The 22,401-nt window shown below is 41.9% G+C and overlaps 1 protein-coding gene across 16 annotated transcripts in view; it reads left to right on the top strand.

Annotated features, from left to right (window-relative positions):
- The window catches only part of BRSK2 (BR serine/threonine kinase 2), a 389,480-nt gene that overhangs the window by 297,639 nt on the left and 69,440 nt on the right, over positions 1–22,401 (top strand). For all 16 annotated transcript variants that reach the window (XM_053394329.1, XM_053394309.1, XM_053394319.1 and 13 more), the window contains exons 5-8: positions 72–188; positions 14,741–14,774; positions 16,563–16,631; positions 19,234–19,380. In XM_053394329.1, coding sequence (XP_053250304.1) covers positions 72–188; positions 14,741–14,774; positions 16,563–16,631; positions 19,234–19,380 — 367 coding nt within the window. The remainder of the gene's footprint in view (positions 1–71; positions 189–14,740; positions 14,775–16,562; positions 16,632–19,233; positions 19,381–22,401) is intronic.

The following is a 22,401-nucleotide window of genomic DNA, read 5'->3' as shown; positions in this document are numbered from 1 at the left end:
CCAGGTGGCTTTTGCCTGAGGAGTAGGGACTGCTCTCTGTCTTAACCCATGACCTGCTCCTCTCTTCACAGCCACAGGGATTTAAAACCAGAAAACCTATTGCTGGATGAAAAGAATAACATCCGGATAGCAGACTTTGGGATGGCATCACTGCAAGTCGGCGACAGTTTGCTTGAAACAAGTTGTGGGTAAGTTGCAATGAGGCCATAAAGCAGAGGTAGTCAGTGACTACTAGTCCTGATGACCAAATCAGAATTCCAGGTTCAGAGGTGGCATGGAAGGGGGCTTATTGCCCTCCTGTGCTGTTGGTGGGCTGCCTGGAGGCAAGTGGGTTGTCGCTGTGGGAAACAGGACACTAGTCTATGTGGACCTTTGGTCTTATCCAGCAGGACTTTTCTTATGCTATATTCATCCCTTCCCATCTTAAGAAGATTCTGCAGTATTGCGGGGGGAGGGGGGAGCAGGATGTAGATGGGCTCCTGGTAGTTTAGCAGTGCCAGGGTACATTGTCTGCACAAAAGCAAGTATCCAGTATGTACTTCCTAGTGCAACACAGAGGTTAATTTTCCTAACAGAAATGAAAACCACATCTCATCTTGACAAGAAACAGCTTGGACTGTTAAGAGGTGGGATACTGATAACCTCAATCACCTATAACAAAACATCCCTTCCCCACACTGCTTTTAGTTAACTTAAAACAATAAGCATCAAGCTTCCAGGCTTGGAATCTGAGGTTTTTTAATGCAAAAGTCCTGGAGAGATTTCTTTGGAATTTTTGTGAGATGGCTTCCACACGCTGTTCCACTCGCAGTGGGAGAGAGTGGCATGCATTGCAGTAAATAAATGAAACTTCCTACACACGCTTACATAAGAGACATTTTTTTAAAAAAGCACCCAACACACCACCACCACAACAAGCAAAGATTTGTTTTCCTTTGCAGTAAAGCCTCTGGTTTCATACTGTATATATACAATGAATTGCAGTTCAAATGCAACCATTAAAAGCCTACAGGCATATGCATTTTTGAGTTTCTACAGCAGAGGAGAAATCCCCACCCAAAACACCTAAAAATAGAAAGCAGAGCTGTTTAAATATGCTTTTAAAATCCCCAAAGACTATAATAGCCAGATTTTCCCTTGTGTTTAGACTACTATGGAGACTCAATTGCAGGTTTCCCCGAGGAATTTAGACTTGCTATTTATGGAACCTCTGTACACTGCCACCACCTACTGGTAGTAATGAAGAACTCGACTGACCCCACTGCTGTTGTCCAGTAAGCAGCACTTTCCAAGATTTTTTCTTTCTTTCTCATGGTTGCAAAGAGATCTGGAAAGTAAGCAGTCTGGTAGGCATCAGTGGCACACATCAGCAAATGCAGAGACTTGAAATTTGTATTACTGATGTTTAACTTGCTTCTTGTAACAGCAAGCCCATAGGATGGTACAGATCCCAGTTGAGAACAGAGGCAAGAGGGTTTCCATATTTTTCTAGTGCATGTTCCTCAAATATTTACCTGGAACCAGTGCTTTTCTTCTAGAAAAAAAGGTGCTGGTACTGTGTACCCTTGAGTACCCCCCCCCAAAAGTACTGCCTGGAACACTCATTCAGCAGAAATGGATTCTGTTAACATCCTCTTCTTATGCAGAACATTTAATATCCCACCAACTGACCTTGTGGGTTCTCACAGCAGCTTACAAAATAACAATAAAAATAAAGGCAATCTACATGTAACAACTGAAGCAACATTCATATAAACACCAAAAGACCAAAACAACAACAACCACCAAACAGATGCACAGATCAAGCAGCACGACCCCATATATAAAACCAATTCCAACACAGCAGCTAAAAGACCTCCTGAATAAAAAAAGTCACAATGCATTTCCTGAAAAGATGGGTGGGACCTGTCCAGCAGCTCCACAGTGAGGGTACCATCACTGAGAAGGTGCTGGTTGTAATAGCTTCTGATCACACACAATCTTAAGGCACGAAAGAGGTCATGTGGGAGAACCTGACCATTAGAGTATCCAGGGACATGGAAATGGGGGAAGGTGACTTAGGAAGGGTCTATGAGTAAAGCAGGGGGTTCCTTGGGTTCAAAATATCCCTCAACGAGCACATAAATTGGAACAGCAGCTATGCTAACCAACTCACCTCATCTTTCATGTAGAGGGCTATGCAGAATGCACACACATCGCTCAATGGAAATAACTATTATGTCACTGTCTTAAACTTCAACATGGCTCCTTTGGGCCAGTGAGCCCATTCAATTTATGAGCATGTTGGTGAGCAGAGGGTGGGAACAAGCTCATTAATTATAATCTTTGCTTGGGATTTACCTGTCAGTCTCTTTAGTCTGTCTGTTATGCTGCTTTGGTCTCATTCTTAACTGTTAGTGTCTTGGCAATTTGGGCATCATTTGGTAATCCCTACTTTGGACACATATCTTGCAGCAGAACCATAGATGGTATGATGATGATGATTATACCCCACCCATCTGGCTGGGTTTCCCCAGCCACTCTGGGCGGCTTACAGCATATATAAAACATAGTAAAATATCAAAAATAAAAAACTTTCCAATACAGGGCTGCCTTCAGATATCTTCTAAAAGTTATGTAGTTCTTTATCTCCTTGACATCTGAAAGGAGGGCGTTCCACAGGGAGGGAGCCACTACCGAGAAGGCCTTCTCCCATTTATCTCCTGAACCACATTTTAAGTCAGATTCACCATAGCAGGGATGTTGACCTTGTGGCCTCCCTATGCTGTTGGAGCACAACTGCGGCAACTCCAAGAAGCATGTCATATGGTCAGAGGTGATGGAAGCTGTAGTCTAGCAACGTTTGAAGGGCTAAAAGGTCAGCCACCTTCCATTTCATTGTTTTTCATTGCCTCTGCTCTATTCACACCTTCTTTTTCAAATGAAAGAATCTATGTAGTTCTATTGGAGCATTCTCCCCCCTTTTTTAAAAAAAATATCACTTCCCAATTTTAGATTGCCCTGTAGGTTCATACAAGTTAGGAGCTAACTGGTAGGTAATGTAGCAGATGGCACTGTCAGCCCAGCCTAGAATCTCAGAGGGCAAACGTGCTAATCTGTGGGTAGTGCTGGAATTCAAACCTCAGAGCCTGGAGCAGAACAAAGCCCCGTGTTGCTGCCTTAAAATGCACTAATAAAGAAATCAATGGAAAGGAAGAGACGTGAATGTAATAAACACAACACAGCAGCTCTGCGATCCCCTGCTTTGCTGATACATTTTAAGCACCATCACTAGGCCTCCATGTGAGCTATTACACCACTTCATTAATTCTCCTGGCATGTAGCCCAGCATGGCTGATACTGGTGCCTTGCGTTGTTGTATCTGGTAAGGGAGGAGTGAGGGATGCACAGTGTCATGCCACACAATTTCAAACGTGGGGGGGGGGGTGAAGGACGGAGGGGAAGTCAGAATTCTGACCAGACTTCTCCTAGGGCCCTTAGTTAAACCTGCATCAGAGCTTTTCACAGGAACAGTTTCGCCTATGCTTTATCCTCAGTGTGGAGCCAGTGCTTGCAGACATCTTTTTTTTTTCAAGTGAATCCTGAAAGAGCCATTAAATCTTAACAGCTACATACTCCTGTGTGCTCAGAAGTTGATTTTCTAGCAGAGAGAGAGAGAGAGAAAGAGAGAAAGGAAATATGTGTTGGATAACAGTATGCGCTATTGATGGCCGCGAAAGGAATCTCCAGTTAACTTTTATTTGGTGAACTGTAGGGATCAAATTGTGTTTGATGCTGCAGCGAAGCAGATATTCTGTATTGCTGGAGTGTAAAAGTTCAAGTGCTCTGTTAAAGACTTTTCTATACAGATCAAGCCTGTCCATCCCAGTGTTCTCTTAGGGAAGGCTCCATTAGGTCATCCACCTCTGGCTGGCTTTAGAAAGGCTGCAGTATGTAGCCTTGAACATTACCTTTAGGCAGCTGCTGCTTTGTGTGTGTGTTTGGTGGGATTTATTTATTTATTTATTTATTTATTTACTTTTTTACATTCCATCATTCAGTTATAGCTTTTTCTGGGATTTATTCATTAGATCAGCACAGATTGTTTGCTTCTAACGCTGATGTCTATAGATAAAAACATCCCTGGAGGAAACGATAAAAAGTGCAGTCTTGATTGTTTTTTATATATCTTAGAGAACATTGAATAGGGAAGGTGGGGAGGAGAAGCAGGCTAGCTTTTTCGTTGACATCATTTGCCACTGCCTGATTTGACTGCACATCAAGCCTTGATCATAATAAATCCCTCATTTCTGGAACCCTCCGCTGCTCACATCTTCATAGGGAGGGCAGAACAGTTTTAAACATGTGCACACACATACATGCAACTGAGGGGAATAATGTGCCACATTTGAGGTTTGTTGGGAGAATGGCAACCCCTGAAGCTCTGCTTACTGTAGAAATCACACACCCAGGCAAGTTTCATGCTGATGAGCTGGTCCCTGAAGCACAGGGGTAATTCAGCAAGACTTTGCATTTCTCCAAGAGCCAGGGAGGCCCATGAGCAAACAGCAGAGAGTGGATGGAGCTGGGGAGTTGGCATGATGCAGCTTTTATTAGTTCAGATTTCTTCATTCTCTCACTTGCCTTTACCTTCCAGGCAAAGAAAATTCAAGGCAATTAAATGCTGGGAAGGCTCTCCCATCTGTCCCAGAGCCACTTCTCCACCGCATGATGCTTTTATGATATTGCAGATTGCTAGTTATAGCCCCCTGGTGCTTGACTGTCACCAGGGGGAAAGTCAGGATGGCTTTGTTATGATGAAGGTATCTGGCTGGGACACGGTAACTTTCTGTTTTGCCATGTTTTGCCTATGTTGACCTGGAATTAGCTGCAACTCTCCAATGGTTTGACTTCACCCCCAAAGGTGTGCTCTTCCATTGTTTCCTGAGACAGAAGGATGCCAACAAAGCTGCAGTGGTACAGCTGGTGCAGTGATGGACTTTTTTTCCTTTCGTCCCCTGCTTTCCTTAGTTAGATCACAAGCCTCTTTGGATCAGGTCCTAAGACATCTTCAAGAAGTTTATAAATATTACCTAACATATGACTGTGGTTTAACTGTCCCCTTCCACACACCCTGCAGACTCAGGAATTACTGTAATGTATTCATAACTGCATTTACTTGGGTCCTTTGGATGAGAAACATGACAGTTAAATATACTTGAAGCTGGGTTGAATGTGTAGCACATACATGCCTTAGGATCATATCTGGTCTCCTTGTTGTGGCTGTTGTGTTGCACTTTTTTTTCATTCTTAGAGTAAAGGGGCTTTGCTTGTTTGTATACATAGTTGCTCTGGAGCTACACACCATACATTGAATGCACATTATTCTTTCCCCACCCCAAGAATCCTGGGAACTATAGTTTATCCCTCACAGATTTAGTTTCTAACACCCTTCACAGGATTCTTTAGGGGAAATGATGTACTTTAAATGCTTGGTGTATTCGCAGCCTGTGTCTATGATATGTATCACTCTCTCTGCTGCAGACAGAGAGAGTGCAGAGAGTCTGTGTGCAGACAGACACACAAATGCATATTCATGTAAGTGGGGACTGGACTAATTTTAAGCTAATTCAAGTCCTAGCTATATAATGGCTATATAAAGGTAACTGCCCTTGTAGATGGAAAGGGGTTTTGCTTGGGGCTGTGGGATCTTGAAATGGCATGCAAAGGGTCTTCTCACATAAATGCATTATGCAAATATATACCAAGTATCTGTAACCTCTCTTATGATATAATTAGTTATAATTTGGTTGTAAAATATATAAAATATAGAAAATTGATGCAACAAGGTCCCGTTAAAAGACGCTCTGGCCAGCAAGGCCTGAGATTAACCATCAACAGAGAAGCAAGGTGAGCTGGACAGCTCTGTGAGGCAAACATTCTCTTTAAAAAGTAAAGACTTGAGCAGGAGAACTTCCCAGAGGCTTGTGCCTCATGTTAATTAGCATTAGAGGTGCTATTTCCCTTCCAATCGCCAAAATTCCTTAGGCCTGGAAATTGTAGAGGTGGTTATTGAGGGTTTTGACATTTTCTCACTTCCTTTTTGCTCATGTTAATCTCCTGGAAATTTAACTCCTCTCCCCCACTCCTTTTTTATTTTCAGTTTGCACAGTTACCGCTTCTCCTGTTTTCTTATCATAGCTTGGGTGGGGGAATGAGTCCCCTGATATAAAGGAATTGCTGCGGGCAGCCAGGCTGATTGGGAAACAAGCTGTAGCACTAAGTCTCTGTGCTGCTTCACACAAAATCCCTCTGCTGAAAGTGAGCAGTAACTATGATGAAGTTGACACATCTGTGTGGTTTGATTCCACCCTAAACCAAATCCTCAAAGAAGCATTCTCTACAGAATAACAATTATAAAAATGGTGTGGCTGGTGAGAGGTCCTTTACTAACTGTTTTTGTGCAGCAGCGTTTTGCATCAGTGCCTCTGTAGGGAATCCTTGCTCTCATTCAGCAGACTACGAATATATGGGAGAGATGAAATGATTTGTTCCAGTTTTATTCTGATACAGGTGGTGGTGTAGAACTGTACCAAGAAGGGTGCATCTGTACCACCTGACACCATGCCTCCCCTCTCCTGACATACTGTGAACAGCTGGTAGACTCTATGCATCATTCCAAGAGAGGCTTCTGATCAGGGCTCTATTTCTGTGTGTTTTTGTAGGGAAGTCGGCACCTCAGAGGCAGACTCTTGATTTTTTTAAACTGCTGTTGTGTTTGCCTAAGGTCAGATCACTTCAGTAAAAATTAAATTTATTATCTAAAACTGTAGCTGCCTTTCCATCCATAGAACCACAGAGTTCTATGTTTGGAACTCTGTACTGACTCCCCACCACACCCCCACTATATTCCTCATTATGTTCAAGAAGATTGCCTGCTCAAAGGAAACATGGAAACCTTATTTAAGAATATAAGAACAGCCTGCTGGATCCGGCCAACAGATGGGGTCTCCATATAGAAAATCCACCATGCAGATTGCACACTCTTTGATTTTCTTCTCTGATGGCTCTGTACTTGGATCCAGCATCCTATTCTCCCAGTGGCCAACCACTTGCCTGTGGGAAACCAGTGAAAAGAACATGAAAGAGCACCCTCCCCTCACATGATTTCCAACTACTGGTATGGTATTCAGAAGCATTGCTGCTTCCAACTGTGGAGGTATAGCACACCGCCGCTGGAGCTATTCTTCTGCTGCTCTTTTTCATGTGTGAATTGTAAATGTTCACAGAGCAGCAGAGGAATGTAGGGGCAAAGTAATCCAGATAGAAACGTACACTGGATCACTTCTGTAGGCATCATACCAAAGTCAAGATGTTCCTCTACTCCCAGGCATTTGATGGGGTGAGATGGTGGCTTTAATGATTTTTTAAGATGATTTTCTCTTATGTTTTGTCTGCTGGGGTTATGTCACTTATTATTTTGTTGTATATTATTGCCTTGTTTTAATTTTTGTGTATTTTGATCTGCTGTAAGATGCCTTGAGACTTTTTTTATATTTAGAAAGAAAGAAGCTTTTCAGGAATTTTATAAATGAAACTAATAATAAACAAAACTAATAGGAAAAACAGAAATAATTGCCTGAATTGCAGCACCTTCAGCTCCCTACATTACAACTGTCCCTTTAGACATTTCCAAGCAGCCCTTTGCAGATCCAGAGGTCCTCTTTTTTTATTGGTAAAGGCCCTGACAATTAGGTACATTGAAGATACATGTTTGCAACTGGAAGGTGTGCTTCAGATTTATCAATAAGTTCTGCATTGTTGTATTTTGGTAGGGTCTCTCCCAATTTTAAATGATTGTATGTTTTGTTTTGTATTTCACCTACCCATCCACCCACATTTACTGTAAGCCACGTAGAGAATTTTATGTTATGGGGTGGCAAGACCACCTATTTAGTCCTGCTGGTTTCCTATGTTGACATTTGTTGGACTTCTGAGATGATTCCGTGGAGGTGATCCCATAATAATGTGTGAACCAGATCTAAAATGCTTATTTCCTGAACCCAAAAACTTGCATGTTCCAACTCAGTCTCATGTCCATTAAGTCCTGCTGCTGCTTTTTCTACATGGTGCTTAGAGAATAACTTGCACCTAAATATTAGTAAGACAAAGGAGATGGTGTTGGACTTCTGGAAAAAGAGAGGGGAACCTGCCCCGTTGTATATCGGGGGGGTGGGTGGCTGTGTGGAGAGAGTCTCCTCCTTTAAATTCCTGGGAGTTTACCTTAGTGAGGACTTCACTTGGAAAATCAACATAACTCAGGTGGTCAGAAAGGCCCAACAGAGACTCCATTTCCTCAGGGTCTTGCGAAAGAATAATGTTAAACAACAATTGATGAACTCCTTTTACCGTTCCACAATAGAAAGTTTCCTTTCATATTGTATCACAGTGTGGTATGCTGGCTTGACAGCCACAGACAGAAAGTCTCTACAGTGGGTGGTGAACACAGGACATGATATCATGGGCTGTCCCTTGAGTCCGCTAGATGACATCACAAGGGAGGGAGGTTCGTTTAATTTCAGTGTACACAGGTTGTACAATGACAATAAAGGTATTATTATTATTATTATTATTATTATTATTATTATTATTCTGTGGACATGGGGGTTTGGAAGGCATAGTTTACAGCAGAGAAGCTTTAAGCAGTAGGAAGCTGCTTAATCTGTCCCCAGCCTGCCAGTTTTCCTCTGCTGTGCTCTCTACCAGCTACTTTTCTGACCTGTGCTTGGTATGCAGTTCCACCCTGAGAGTTACAGAATGGGACTGTGCCACCAAATCGTTATGCTTCATGCTGAAGCCAAGGCCTGCAGAATGGCATTTCAGAGTCCCATTGCTGTCTACGGAGTTTGCAACTGAGGGAAGACAACCTCCATCTCCCCGCAAAGAAAAAGTAAAACCCCGGGAAACAAGAAACGTTCCTAATCCTCATGCCTCTTCCAATGTACCACAACAGAGGCCGCTGGCGAAAACTGCTTCTTGATCTTGCTGAGTGATATTGTTATTGAAGACGCTGTGCAGATTGTAGCGTTACTGCCTGGAGATGCAGCAGAAAAGACGAGGATATGCCTAGGGGGAAGAGGCAGGGATAAAGTTGCTTAGATGCACATGCACTGAATAATTAGTGATAAGAGCCAAAGAAATATTCATGACTTTGTAGGAAGATAAATAGATTTTTGATTAAATTTGGATTTTCTTTTCTAAAGCAGTCAAAGCTGTTTGGTGATTGGCAGCATGGAAACGATTTTTCTGTGCATCCTAGTTGGCCTGAGGAACCCGTTTAGAGCTGTGAGCCAAGATAAAGCTGGAGATATACAGTTGCTGTGAATTGGCAGGAAATTTAGAGTGGATATGCCAAGAGCTCATGTTGCTGTCACAGCAGTTGAGGTGCAGCTGTTGAGTGGTCAGGTTAGCCTGATTTCTCTTTCCTATTTCTCCCTGACCCTGTATATAACATTAGCCACAGCATTTCTTTACTTCACCAGCAATTGAAAACACAAAACCCTTACTTTATTCTGTGTGGTTTAGTGACCTTTTTAAACCTCCCCTAGAAGATCTAATGACTGGGATGATACCCTTGGTTGAAAGTACCGTATTTTTCGCACCATAGGACGCACTTTTTCCCCTCCAAAAATGAAGGGGAAATGTGTGTGCGTCCTATGGGGCGAATGCAGGCTTTCGCTGAAGCCTGGAGAGCGAGAGGCATCCGTGCGCACCGACCCCTCTCGCTCTCCAGGCTTCAGGAAGCTATCCACAAGCCTTGCAAGCCCGGCGGGAGTTCCCGCGGGCTCACAAGGCTTGCGGGCAGCAGCCTGCAGCCCCGGTGAGTGTCCGCAAGCCTTGCGCGCCCGGCGGGAGGTCCCGACTGGCGCGCGAGGCTTGGGGCGGCAGCCTGTCACCCGAAGCACGGGGAGCCCTCCGGAGGGCTCCCCGTGCTTCGGGCGAGTGTCCACAAGCCTTGTGCGCCCAGCGGGAGGTCCCGACGGGCGCACAAGGCTTGGGGCGGCAGCCTGTCACCCGAAGCACGGGGAGCCCTCCAGAGGGCTCCCCGTGCTTCGGGCGAGTGTTCGCAAGGCTTGGGGCGGCAGCCGCGGCTGGGGGAGTGAATAATTTTTTTTAATTCATTCCCCCCCCCAAAAAATGAGGTGCGTCCTATGGGCCGGTGCGCCCTATAGAACGAAAAATACGGTAATTGATTGCATGCTCCAGCAGGGACAATCCTTGCAGTGGGAGATGGTGTAGGGGGGAAGAATCCATTCATAGTACCATACTAGGTTGGTGGAGCTCAGGCCAGACACAGGTGGTTTTGTCGTTGGGGCCCAAAGTAAGAATCATGCAATAATACAATAATACCTGATGGCTTTTGAACATGAGGAATACACGGGCTGTGATGTGCAAGACCCGTGAACTGGATCTCCCGTGTCTTTTCTTTTCTAAAAGTTGTGGCAAGGGACAATTTGAATTAGAGCTGTGACCCTGATGGAGGGGAACTCTCCCCCTCATTTCCCTGTCTTAAATTGCTTTCTCTTAAAGGGAATGTTGTTCCCAAGGGGGAGAAATATAAAGGAGCCATATTTCCCCTTCCTCAGTGCTACAGTCCCAATCCAAAACCACACACACACATTATGAGCAATTTGATTTTTTAAAAGTAGTTGGGATCTCTTGTATCTAATTTGGTCCAAACCCTCAGTGCCCTATATTTCTGTCCACACATCGTTTTGCCTGTATGAAATAGGAAGTTTCAGATAATTTGAATGTGATTGTGTTGTTACTACAAAGTGAAGCCCTTCCTTTGGGACATTTCTTCCATAATAGTGATAGGAGGCATTTATGCTATACCAATAACATTCCAGTGAATTTGTGCAAGGATGTGGCACAGAGATACAAGCATAATGGTCTGAAGCTGGCATTATGCACTATTATTTCATCCCATAAGAATATATGCACAGTAATCACTTCCTGGTAATCTGCCATGTGATGGTAAAAAAAAAGTCTTGTTTGAAATCTGCATACATTATTAGAACTGTTTGGATCTCTCTTGCTTTGTCAGGCTGCTTCTAATGAAGGCTATAAAGCAAATGGCTACTGCTATATAATTTCCAGGATGCAAAATTATTACGTGGCAGGTTGGAATGAATAATTGATTTCAGGGAACTGTTTCTCAATTAGTTGCCAGGCAGGGAGCACAGCAGCAGACAGTGGTCTGAGCACATGTTATGTTGGTGGGGGTTGCTGCTGCTGCTGTCCAATTTTTCCCCCTCACTGCTTTGATGGGCCATATGTAGAAATCATGGATCAGCAAGCTCTTTTGACCAGTAAAAACTGGAAGAGCAGAAGAAATAGGCTTAATGATGGCTACACAATACAATTCAAGAGCACAGCTATGTATTATTTAGAGCAAATATTCTCCAGCTTCCTCTTGGTGAAGAAGAAATTCTTTTAAGGCACTCTGAAGATAAGAAGCATAAAAGGAAGTGTATTGGTTAATGCATACAACAGTGCCATGCTTTGCTTCTGTATCAATCAAACACATGGCCCAAAGGGAGGCAAATACTTTGGGCAGACAGGCAGATAATAGGCAGGAATACAGGAGGTAGACTGAAGCAAAGCAAGCCTAAGATCATTAATATACTAGCTGGGTCCTGATGGAAAATCTGCTTGCTTCTCTCAGATATGTGGTACCCAGACTAAAGGAAAACAGCAGATGTGTCAGCTTTATAATAGCCCTTTGGTGTGTTTCTGGCTCCCTGGAGCCAGGATGGTTTGGGGCTGTTCTACAAGTGCCTCAACGTTAACTACCTCTAGCTCCCTCCTTCAGCCAGAGTCCCCAGTAAAACAGGAAGCTAGTGCTTGATCTGCAGGGCTCCCAGTCTAAGCACCACAGTACCCAACAGTGTCATCTCATGCCATAATATTTTAAGTGGAGGCATTTGATGGATTTGCTGATGACAGTTTTAGGGACTTGTTAATTTGGATGTGCTCCTAGCTTGTTTTATGAGCAGAAATGAAATCTATTGTCAGAATAGTGAGGTATAATGACTTTTGGTTGATACTGACCAGTCTTTTGGCTATTGTGCTTTTTGGATATATAAATTTTGCTCATTTATTTTAGTACTTCACTGTACTATTAATATTGTTATGGCCAAAAGCCTTCTATAATAAATGTGTATTAATTCAGCCATTCATTCATATTCAGCTGTGAGTCACTGGCTGACGACATCTGCCAGTTTTAAATGGTTAGTGACAACTTTCCTGTTCTTTCAGCCTATTTTTAATAATCTTACAGCAGCTGGGAGAACTTTAGAATTTCCCTGATACTGCTTGAATGGTAGGTAGAGCTGGCTCTGAAAGCCCATACTTTCAACTACAACTACAACTAATCCAGAATGTGGCTGCCACAATGCTGACTGGGAGCAGCTGCTGGGATCATATGACACTGGTCCTAAAGGATCTACATTGGCTCCTAGTACATTTCTGAGCACAATTCAAAGTGTTGGTGCTGACCTTTGAAGCCCTAAATGCCCTTAGCCCTGTATAGCTGAAGGAGCTTCTCCATCCCCATCGTTCAGCCCAGACACTGAGGTCCAGCTCCAAGGCTTGAAAGAATGGCTGCTTCTTGAGAACACAGACATTTTGGATTTGGAAGGTTTTAACAATGTTTTTGGGTGGCATGCATATTTGTGGTACGACAAGGTTAAAGCACACAAAGCATTTAAAAACCATATTGTCAGGAAAGCATTGTTTAATGTCTGGACAAGATATAAGGACCTACTTGAAAATAAAACCCCAAGGTGGTTGTCACCGATGGAAGCGAAGGCTCAGAAAAAGCTCAATATGGAGGCCAAATGGCCGAAATATTGGGAAATTTTGGAGCAAGAAGGAGACAAATTGAAATTGCAGAGTTTTGAGAAATTAAAAGATAAAGTGCGAGACTGGCTTCACTATTATCAAATAAGGGAGGCTTACAATTTGGACAAAAAAATTGGCTTCCAGGTGGAAAAATCAAAATTGGAAACAGAACTCTTAGATCCCAAAACTAAGATACTTTCAAGAATGTATAACTTGCTGTTGAAATGGAATACTCAGGATGAAATGGTTAAATCTGCTATGATTAAATGGGCACAAGATGTTGGACATAACATTATGTTTGCTGACTGGGAACAGTTGTGGACCACAGGTATGAAATTTACGGCATGTAATGCCCTAAGAGAGAATACTATGAAAATGATATATAGGTGGTACATGACACCAGTCAAGCTTGCAAAAATCTATCATTTGCCCGATAATAAATAAATAATAATAATAATAATAATAATAATAATAATAATAATAATAATATCTTTATTGTCATTGCCCCCTCTCGGGGACAACGAAATTACTTGACTGCTCCATAAAAACACTAATTAAACAATACAGTATAGTACAGCAAGGAAGATTAGATGACTTTCAAAGTCCAGGCTTCCCATTCAGGGCCGAGATCGCTCTGGAGAAGAAGCTGTTCTTAAGACGGCTCGTTCTTGTCTTCATCGTCCTGTATCTCCGTCCCGACGGCAGGAGCTCGAAGAGACAGTGACCAGGATGCGATGGATAAATGTTGGAAATGTAAAGAAAATGAAGGTACATTCTTTCACCTTTGGTGGACGTGCCCAAAGATTAAGGCTTTCTGGGAGATGATCTATAATGAGATGAAAAAGGTATTTAAATATACCTTCCTGAAGAAACCAGAGGCCTCTCTCCTGGGCATAGTCGGCCAATTGGTGCCAAAGAAGGATAGAACTTTCTTTATGTATGCTACAACAGCAGCAAGAATACTTATTGCAAAGTATTGGAAGACACAAGTTTTACCCACCCTGGAAGAGTGGCAGATGAAGGTGATGGACTATATGGAACTGGAGGAAATGACTGGCAGAATCCGAGACCAGGGAGAAGAGTCGGTGGAAGAAGATTGGAAGAAATTTAAAGACTATCTGCAGAAATATTGTAAAATTAATGAATGTTAAAATGATGTTGGATTGAAATTAAGTGGCATTAGCAACAAGGCCAATAACAATATGTAAAAATGGACTGATAATGGATGAAAATATATAGTTATAATATGTTAAGATATAGAGTTAAGATAAATGAAAGAGGGTAAGGATTTGCTGAACTGACTATTTGAACGGGAATACAAAAAAGGGAGGTGCGAGGAGGTCAAGGAAACAAGCAAATGAGCTTAAAGACATGAAAAAATGGATTTGTTTTTAACTTTTTCTACTTATTTCTTTTTTGTATTTTGTATTTTTTTATGTATTTTTGTATTTTTTGTATTTTTTCTTTTTTTCCCCTGTTTTCTTTTTATTCTCTAAATTTCTGCTGTTTGTAAAACCCTAATAAATATCTTATAAAAAAAAATGAGGTCCAGCTCCGAGGGCCTTCTAGTGGTTCCCTCAGTGCGAGAAGTGAGGATACAGGGAACCAGGCAGAGGGCCTTCTCAGCAATGGCACCCTCCCTGTGGAATGCCCTCCCATCAGATGTCAAGGAGATAAAGAACTACACCAATTTTAGGGGACATCTGAAGTCAGCCCTGTATTGGGAGGTTTTTATTGTTTGACATTTTATGGTTTTATATGTGTTGGAAGCCATATTGTTGTTATTATTATTCACATAATAAATAAAAACAAGGAGGAATTCAGTACTCACTGGATCATGTTTTTTTTCTTCCAGATCACCACATTATGCTTGTCCAGAAGTAATTCGGGTAAGTGAGCTTGAAATCCTTAAAATAATCCTTTTTTCAACAGCAGCAGCAGCAACAAAAACTTATTTCTCTCTTTTATAATTGGGTATCTCTGGATAGCCCTCCACTTGTATTACCAAAGTATTAAATTTTCTCACATTGTCTGGTTATCTGAATAGTACAAGAGGTTTATAAAATTTCAGTACAAGGACATTCATGTGATCACTAACAGCCAGAGCAACAGTCTCCTGTGTTTACTTGGTTTTATTTTCCCATTCAAACTATTTTTTTTGAGCCGTCTTGTGCCCTTTCAGTTTTCACCTAAGAAAGGTGAAACGTGCTACTCTTGGTGTGTCACTGAACAACAAGGGGATGCTACTATTGCAGCCCCTAGTGACTTGGTAAACAAAAGGTTCTGGTTCCCACCTGTCAAACTCAGGGACAATTGTGAATTTAAGCTTCATAAAATCAATAGCAGGGGATTGACAGCTGATGTCATGATTTGGCAAATATGACTAATTCCCAGCCCCATAAAGAACCAACTGGGAGAGAAACAGTTTTTTCATATCCTCAAGGCATCTCTAACATTTCAGGTTTTGTGCTGATTCTTCAGACTTTTTCTTACACATGCCATTCCAATACATTCTCCTTGTCATCCTGTGGATCATAGACAAGGACAGGGACATACAATACTTCTTAATAAGAGTTCTCCAGACATTTTTCTTCATGTCATGGGGTAACTTTAAAAACAAACAAATGCAGATAGTTGAATTGAAAATTAAAGTTTTCCTCTTTTAATCTTTTTTTTTTTTAAGTACTGCAGCCCTGCCCACCTCTCAACGTTCAAAGGGGTTTGGAGTTCAGTGGCAGTCATAGCACAAGCCCTGACCAACTCTGACAGCAAACTCGCCTGGCTGCATGAGAGTTCCCAGTGGCTTAGTGTCAGCATGAGAGCCACTGGCAAATGAAAAGTTAGAAGTTAACTTTAAACTCCCTATTGTGCCTTTTTAACCATGTCATTGTCTGCCCCATAGCAGATGTCACCTATGACATTCAGCCTGTGCAATATAACAACAGGTGTGGAGCAGGTGGGTTTGGTTTTGGGGAAATGATTTCATGGGCCAAATTGAGAGACATGCTTTGGCCCATGTGCCAAAGGTTCCTCGCCTACCTTCTGAGGGGTTGACATTAGATTCACAATAACCCTTTCATCTTCTCCCTTCTGTGTATGCCCTGGAATGGGAGGTATGTGGATAACTTCCTATCCATCTCTGGCCTTCTCTCTCATCTCAGTGTTACATTACTGGAGATCTGTATACATGTTCACAGAACGGGAAAGGGCAAAGCAGCTCTAATGAACCCTAAGGCAATTCCTAAATGGGTGGGCACTATGCCCATACTAACCTGGCTAGTGCCATATATAGATGCAATTTGTGAATGTGATATATTTACTGTGACTCAGAGGTCCTTAAACAGGGAGATTAATGTTCAGTGCAGGGCAGAGTGACAGACAGGGAAAGCATAGACTTAAGCAGTATGGTTATGTTAAAATTATTGTTTACTGTTTTAACATAAGTCCTTTGTTCTTTCAAAAGGTGGTCTTCTCTACTTCTTACCTGCCAAACTGTACTAAATATACCCTATACTCATTGTGTGCAATTAAGCATTTTTTGTAATATATGAGATCTGTGTAATATATTGGTGTAGTTTGGAGAAAAAGAACGTTTCCTCCCACTGAATTCAAGGACACCTGGATAATTATTTATCTAACAACCTTCAGGTTAAATCTCCTATTTCCATATTGTACAGGGGGAGAAATATGATGGGAGAAAAGCAGACGTCTGGAGCTGTGGAGTCATTTTGTTTGCATTGTTAGTGGTGAGTCATTACCTTCACTATATAGGACAACTACTGTATTTTTGCATTCATGATGGTCTATTGAATCATAATTTCAAAATGCCATGCTAAAAATGTTGCTGGGGGGCTCAGCACCCCTCTGAACATGTACCTACATATCTGTCATAGGCATGTATTAAGGCTGTGCATCTGGTCTGGACAAATCCCAGATTCTGAGGCTGATCTGGAATTTGTCCCAAACGGGGCTGATCTGGAATTTGTCCAGAGTGGATCAATGCAGGCCCAGATCAGTTCAGGGCTTGTTGGCAAAATCAAAAGCTGTCAAAAGCAGTGTGTGTGTACTAGCAAAGGAAATGAGAGAGGTATTCTAAAGGAAGTGTCCAGACTATTGTGGAAAGTTGTCACTCGTATGTAATGGAGACAACAAGGTCATACAAATGGAATCAATAACACTTTCATCACATTCCGTTCATTAAATAGTAGATGAGTAGAGCACCCATTTATTAAAGACTCAGAAAGAAAGTGAAACAAAATTTGAAGATAGTTTCCATAATATGTTTGATCCCTTTCCAGAGAAAGGGACATGTATTAGAAAGAATTATGTCCGTCCAGTTAGATCATGAAATATAGCTGAAACAATTTGAGAAAAACAATGTCTGTCAAATTTCCCATTATCTAATCAATATTTCACTGAAATTGGGTTGGATATCTGTGTAATAGGAATAAGAATAATTTTATTATTTATATGCCGCCTCTCTGACTGGGGTGTCCCAGCAACTGTGGGCTGTTCCCAACAAGTTATTAAAAATATGTGTTTTCTTCACTTAGCTGTTAGGGAGAAAGACATGCATTATTCTTTTTTTAAAAAAATGCATGCTTAACAAGATACACCTGACTTAAGTCAGATAATTTCAGACTACTTACTAGCAAATCATATCATCACTAGGTGTAAATTAAGATATATTCTGTAGCACTAGACCTTCCATATGAAACCTTATACAACTACATTCAAATGTCAACATTGTTATAATTCATAAAAATAGTTAGGGCATTAGGAGCTTTTAGTGGCTTAATAGTCAGAGGGTATCCTTAGATTAATATATTGCTATAAACCTTATGCTATCAAAGGCTTTGTTTTGGTATTCAGCATTACACACTTACATGCAAGGCACCTTTGACTCAGTTTGGGGCCTGATTCAGCAATCCTGTGGATAACATGGGAAATTTGATAACCAATTTTCCCTCAATTTGCTTCTGCTATATTTCATAGCATACTGAAGGCAAGGCTAAGAGGTAACCCAGAGAGATTATTTGATGCGGAATATGTTTTTGAGAAAGCCATTACCATATTACCCAGTGGATTTTATATCTTCATTTTAGGCTAGTGGAGAAACTCATATTCATTGCGGTCTCTGCTCAGCTTGAACTATATGTGAGCCAGCTATTTGGTTAGCATCAGGAGCTGATGGAATCCTAGCTCTCTGAGCTGACTATTCTGAATAAAGAACTCTGAAAGAAAGCCTTTGTCTTATGTGTGAACATAGGTCATATTCTGGTCAGTCACACTTCCTTCTGGCCTTTTGACATTTTGTAAGGTGGAAAAGTCTCCCATGCTAAACAGCCATCTTTTAGTGTTTGGTGTAAATATGTCCAGAGGAGATTAGAACCGAGGAGCAGATAAACACATCTGCTGCTAAGAGTTTGCCCTGGAGGATTGCCAGCAGATCAAAGCCTTGAGTTGCAACTACAACTAAACAGCTCAGCTGAAGTTAAGCAAATCTTTGTATCTATGGATAATTTTCTTGAAAACCATTCATGCTATGTTCTGTTCCTCATTGACTAATTAAAATTCAAGATATTTATCTATGTTCCACCAAGTTTTATTTTCTATGCTGAAAAGGATAAAGGGATATGCTGCTTTCAGAATTATTCTCTACCCAATCTGTGTTTTGGATCCATTATTTTAGGGCCAACCACATGTGACAGAATTTGGGTTCTGTTGAGTAGCTAGTGGCAGGATTCAACCATTTCTGGCACTACACATTCTTTAGGGAGCTAAGGCCATTCTGACGTGTTCAAGTGCTCTGTTATGACTAAATTAAGTCCAATGTTGACATGATCTAGCTTGGCAGAAGTTTACCCTCTCCTACACTTCTCACACTAGGATCCCAGTCTAGAGCAGGGACCGCTCTCCTCTCATGGACTGCTTATCAGAAAAATACTCTTCAGTTAATAGCCTGCATTGTGACTAACCTCATACGTAGTTGGCCCCGAATGTCTCCTCATTTCTCTCCTCTGTTCTGTCATTGCTTGTGTTCAACACCTATTTACCTTCCTTCCTTCCAGTGGCGGAGCTTCGTGCTCCGGCACTGGGGGGTGGAGAGCAGGCAGGGGCGGGGCGAGGCTAGCACGCGTCTTGGGGGCATGGCGTGCCACCCACAGTGGCCTGGCACACTGCCTGTAGGGGTGTGGCGCCCAGCGCAGGCAGGGCAGGCAGCACGGCGGCACCCTACCAGGATCGTGCTGTCGGAGGCGGTACACTCCTCCCCGCACTCCTTTTCCTCTGCCACTGCTTCCTTCCTCCACTACTTTTTTCTCTTTTTCCTCTGTCGTGCTGTTCCAGGGTGCCCTACCATTCGATGACGATAACTTGCGGCAGCTGCTAGAGAAAGTGAAACGTGGTGTGTTCCATATGCCACATTTCATCCCGCCAGATTGTCAAAATCTCTTGCGGGGGATGATTGAAGTGGATGCCTCGAAACGGCTGACGGTAAGAAGGCATTCACTGTAGATCTCGTGACTTCTGCTTTCCACTCATCACCCCCCACTTCTAAAAGTTGTGCGTTTTTATTTAATGTCAGAGCTCTGCACAAACATAAAATTTCATACTGTGGCCACTGATGCTTGGGATGCTGCTGTTGAAATGAGGGTTGGGATGGGATAGGTCTCACAGGGTGGCCATCAAATAGAACATCCTTTTGTTGTACTTTACAAAGGTAAACTGATGGATGTGATAGCAGGAGCTCTAGTGATGGTGCAAGTAAACCAATAATGAGCTGGGTCTCGTGTTGTTGCAGTTTGGGCTCAGCTTGCAAACAGATTGCAGAGTTTGCCATTATATGTTTGCCATTACAAAGCCTCCATTTCTGAATTTTGGCACCACTGGTATTTGGACCCAGACTTTGTTGCTTGCATATGTCTAGATTTTCTCCCCTGTGTTTTCTGAGAAGTTTCACCTTGGTCCTTTTTGCAGAGGAACTGTGTCAGTGTTGCATGGGAACAGTTTGTGTGTATACTATGCTAATATTGTGAGTTTAAATAATTTTGAAAAGCAGGACTTCTAATATAATTTGTGACATTTCTTGCATTTTGGTACCAGCAACATATACGGTATATAGGAGCCAGCAATGATTTAGTACATAATATTGAGCCCACAGATTCCTTCCGCATGGGAGTATGTATGAAAAAATGTAAATCTGAAACTCCTCTCAGAACTTCATTCTGTTAAAATATTTATAAATCACAACTTGGATCATTGTTTGACTCTTCCACAGAAGACAGCATTCTATTAGGTCAATCTACATTAAAAGAAATGATGATTTAATGACGTGAACCCCACACCCTCCCAGACACACATCTGCTAGAGGTGGAAACAAAACCCTCACCTCATTGCATAGTAATTGCCTATCTTTCAGTTCCACTTATTATCATTCTAGGTTGCATGCAGCTTAGTGAGCAACTCATAATATCCTAGATCCATCACAATCTAGGTGTTGCTGAGTTTCAGAGTTCCCTCTGATTTCCCACCTTACTCCAATACACAGATATTTTGTGCGTATGCTTGTGTTTCAAAGAGCAGTGTGTGTGTTTTGCAAAAAGTCTTACATCCTGTTGTGCATTCATTTACAACCATTAATTTACATAAACTACTGTCAATTTTCAGTGCTCCGTTGTCATTATTGATTCTTGGGTCATTACAAAGCCTGCTCTCTAACTGAGGGCTTATCCACATTTACCTTTCCTCTGTTCTTTCCAGGCATGGTCTGCTATTTAAAGGATCCTCTTTTTCTTTTTCTTTTTCTTTTTCCTTTTCCTCTGGAGCTATCCCCATGAAAGCCCACTCTTTACAGCTCGATTGGAGCAAATGGCAATCTGCTGAAAACCTGAATTGATGCTTGTTCCAATTTAGCTTTAAAGAACGAGTTTTCCCAAGGAAAGCTTAGGGCAAAAAAGTGTAAAAGTGCAGACCTGTGCCTGGAAAGAACGGGGCAAAAAGTAAATGTGGATAAGCCCTGTAGTAATTCAGAGTATTTGCCTTCCGCGGTGACTGATCACAAGCTCTGTGCGACTTGAGAAGTTGCGTATGCTTTTATTTTCATCTCTAATGTGAAGATGAACAATTTTGGGGTCTTCCCCCAAAGCTGCAGAACTATATTCCTTGTTCCCTCCTCTAATATTAAAATTGGAACTTCCACTGTGGGTTTGCCTATAGAGCTTGTTTTGATAATGCATAATGGGGCCATGTGATATAGCAGGGGTAGCCAGCATTCCACCCTGCAGAAGTTGGACTCCTATAACCCTCAATCAGCATGGCCGATAGTATTGGATTTTGGAAGCTGTAATTTGACAAAATCTGGGCTACACTTCCTCTGATATATGGAAATGGGATTTTTAAAGCTTCTTTCCAAAATGGCATTAAACGTAGCAAGCACTAGTTAGAACAGAGAGGAAAACCTCTTGGGAAGCCTGTTAAATGCCTTTGTCACTTAAACACATTTAAATACCATGTTTTAAATGAAGGTAGAAGGAGTGAGATTAACTCCCACTGTGGATCATCTTCTCTAGCTCTGCAGAGCAAAAAGCCTACAGTCTACTCCTTGTCAAAACCAATTGCCCTCCTGTAACCCTTCCTTGTCACTTTAAAGTAGATGAAAAGTATCAAAGCATTAATTAATTACACCGTCTTTTTTAAAAAATAAAAATAAAAGGCAGTGGACATGTTGGCAGCAGCAAGCAAGGAATGTATGATATCATCATAATATTTCAATGCAATTAAATTGGAATAAGAATAGAGACTGATTTTATAGCACATATTCCATATCCCCAAATAGAAAACCTGAAAATGGTTTCTGAGTGAGATTTTTAGAAACTAGCACTACGGCTGCATTTTTAAGGCTAGTTTCTGACCAAGTCCTCTTTAGCTCTACAATGTTTAGCTTGAAGTGGCAAGAGCAAAAGAAACACAACAGACTTCCATTTGATATCCTTATATGAAGGGTCAAATTGTCTCAGTCTTGGCTGCAGCCATGACCTTGCAAGCTCTTTGGACTTGGGAAATACTGAAAATGCTCTGGCTTGGAAACTGTCACCTTAGCAATTGTAATGTATCTTCAGAATTGATCCAAGAAGGCATTGGCCTTGCAATGGGCAGAAAAGGCAGTTCCCACCTAAGCAAATGGAGCCCAGAAGTGCTGGCTCCCCTCTCCCCATAACCTTTGTGTGTGCCAGCATGAGAGAAAGAAGAGTGTGCCAGTGTCAGGTGTCTCTCTGTGTTAGATGTGTCATGTGACTTATGTGTGTTAAAGGAGTGTGATTGTTTGTTTATCTGGACCTGCCCTCCTTAGCTGCCCTTCCTTCTTCCTCACTAGCTCCAATGCATGATAGCTGCAACTGTAGGAAGGCTTCAGAATGAAGCCAACATGGACATGCCTTAGCCTTTTCATCTGTACCAAGGGCCACCAACATTTTTTTGGACCAGGGGACACATTCTGATTTTTGAGAGAGTGCTGGG

This window comes from Podarcis raffonei, chromosome 1 (genome assembly GCF_027172205.1).
Source record: "Podarcis raffonei isolate rPodRaf1 chromosome 1, rPodRaf1.pri, whole genome shotgun sequence".
Classification (NCBI taxonomy): Eukaryota; Metazoa; Chordata; class Lepidosauria; order Squamata; family Lacertidae; genus Podarcis; species Podarcis raffonei.
Note: the sequence above shows the minus strand (reverse complement) of the source record. Positions and strands in the feature narration are given on the sequence as shown.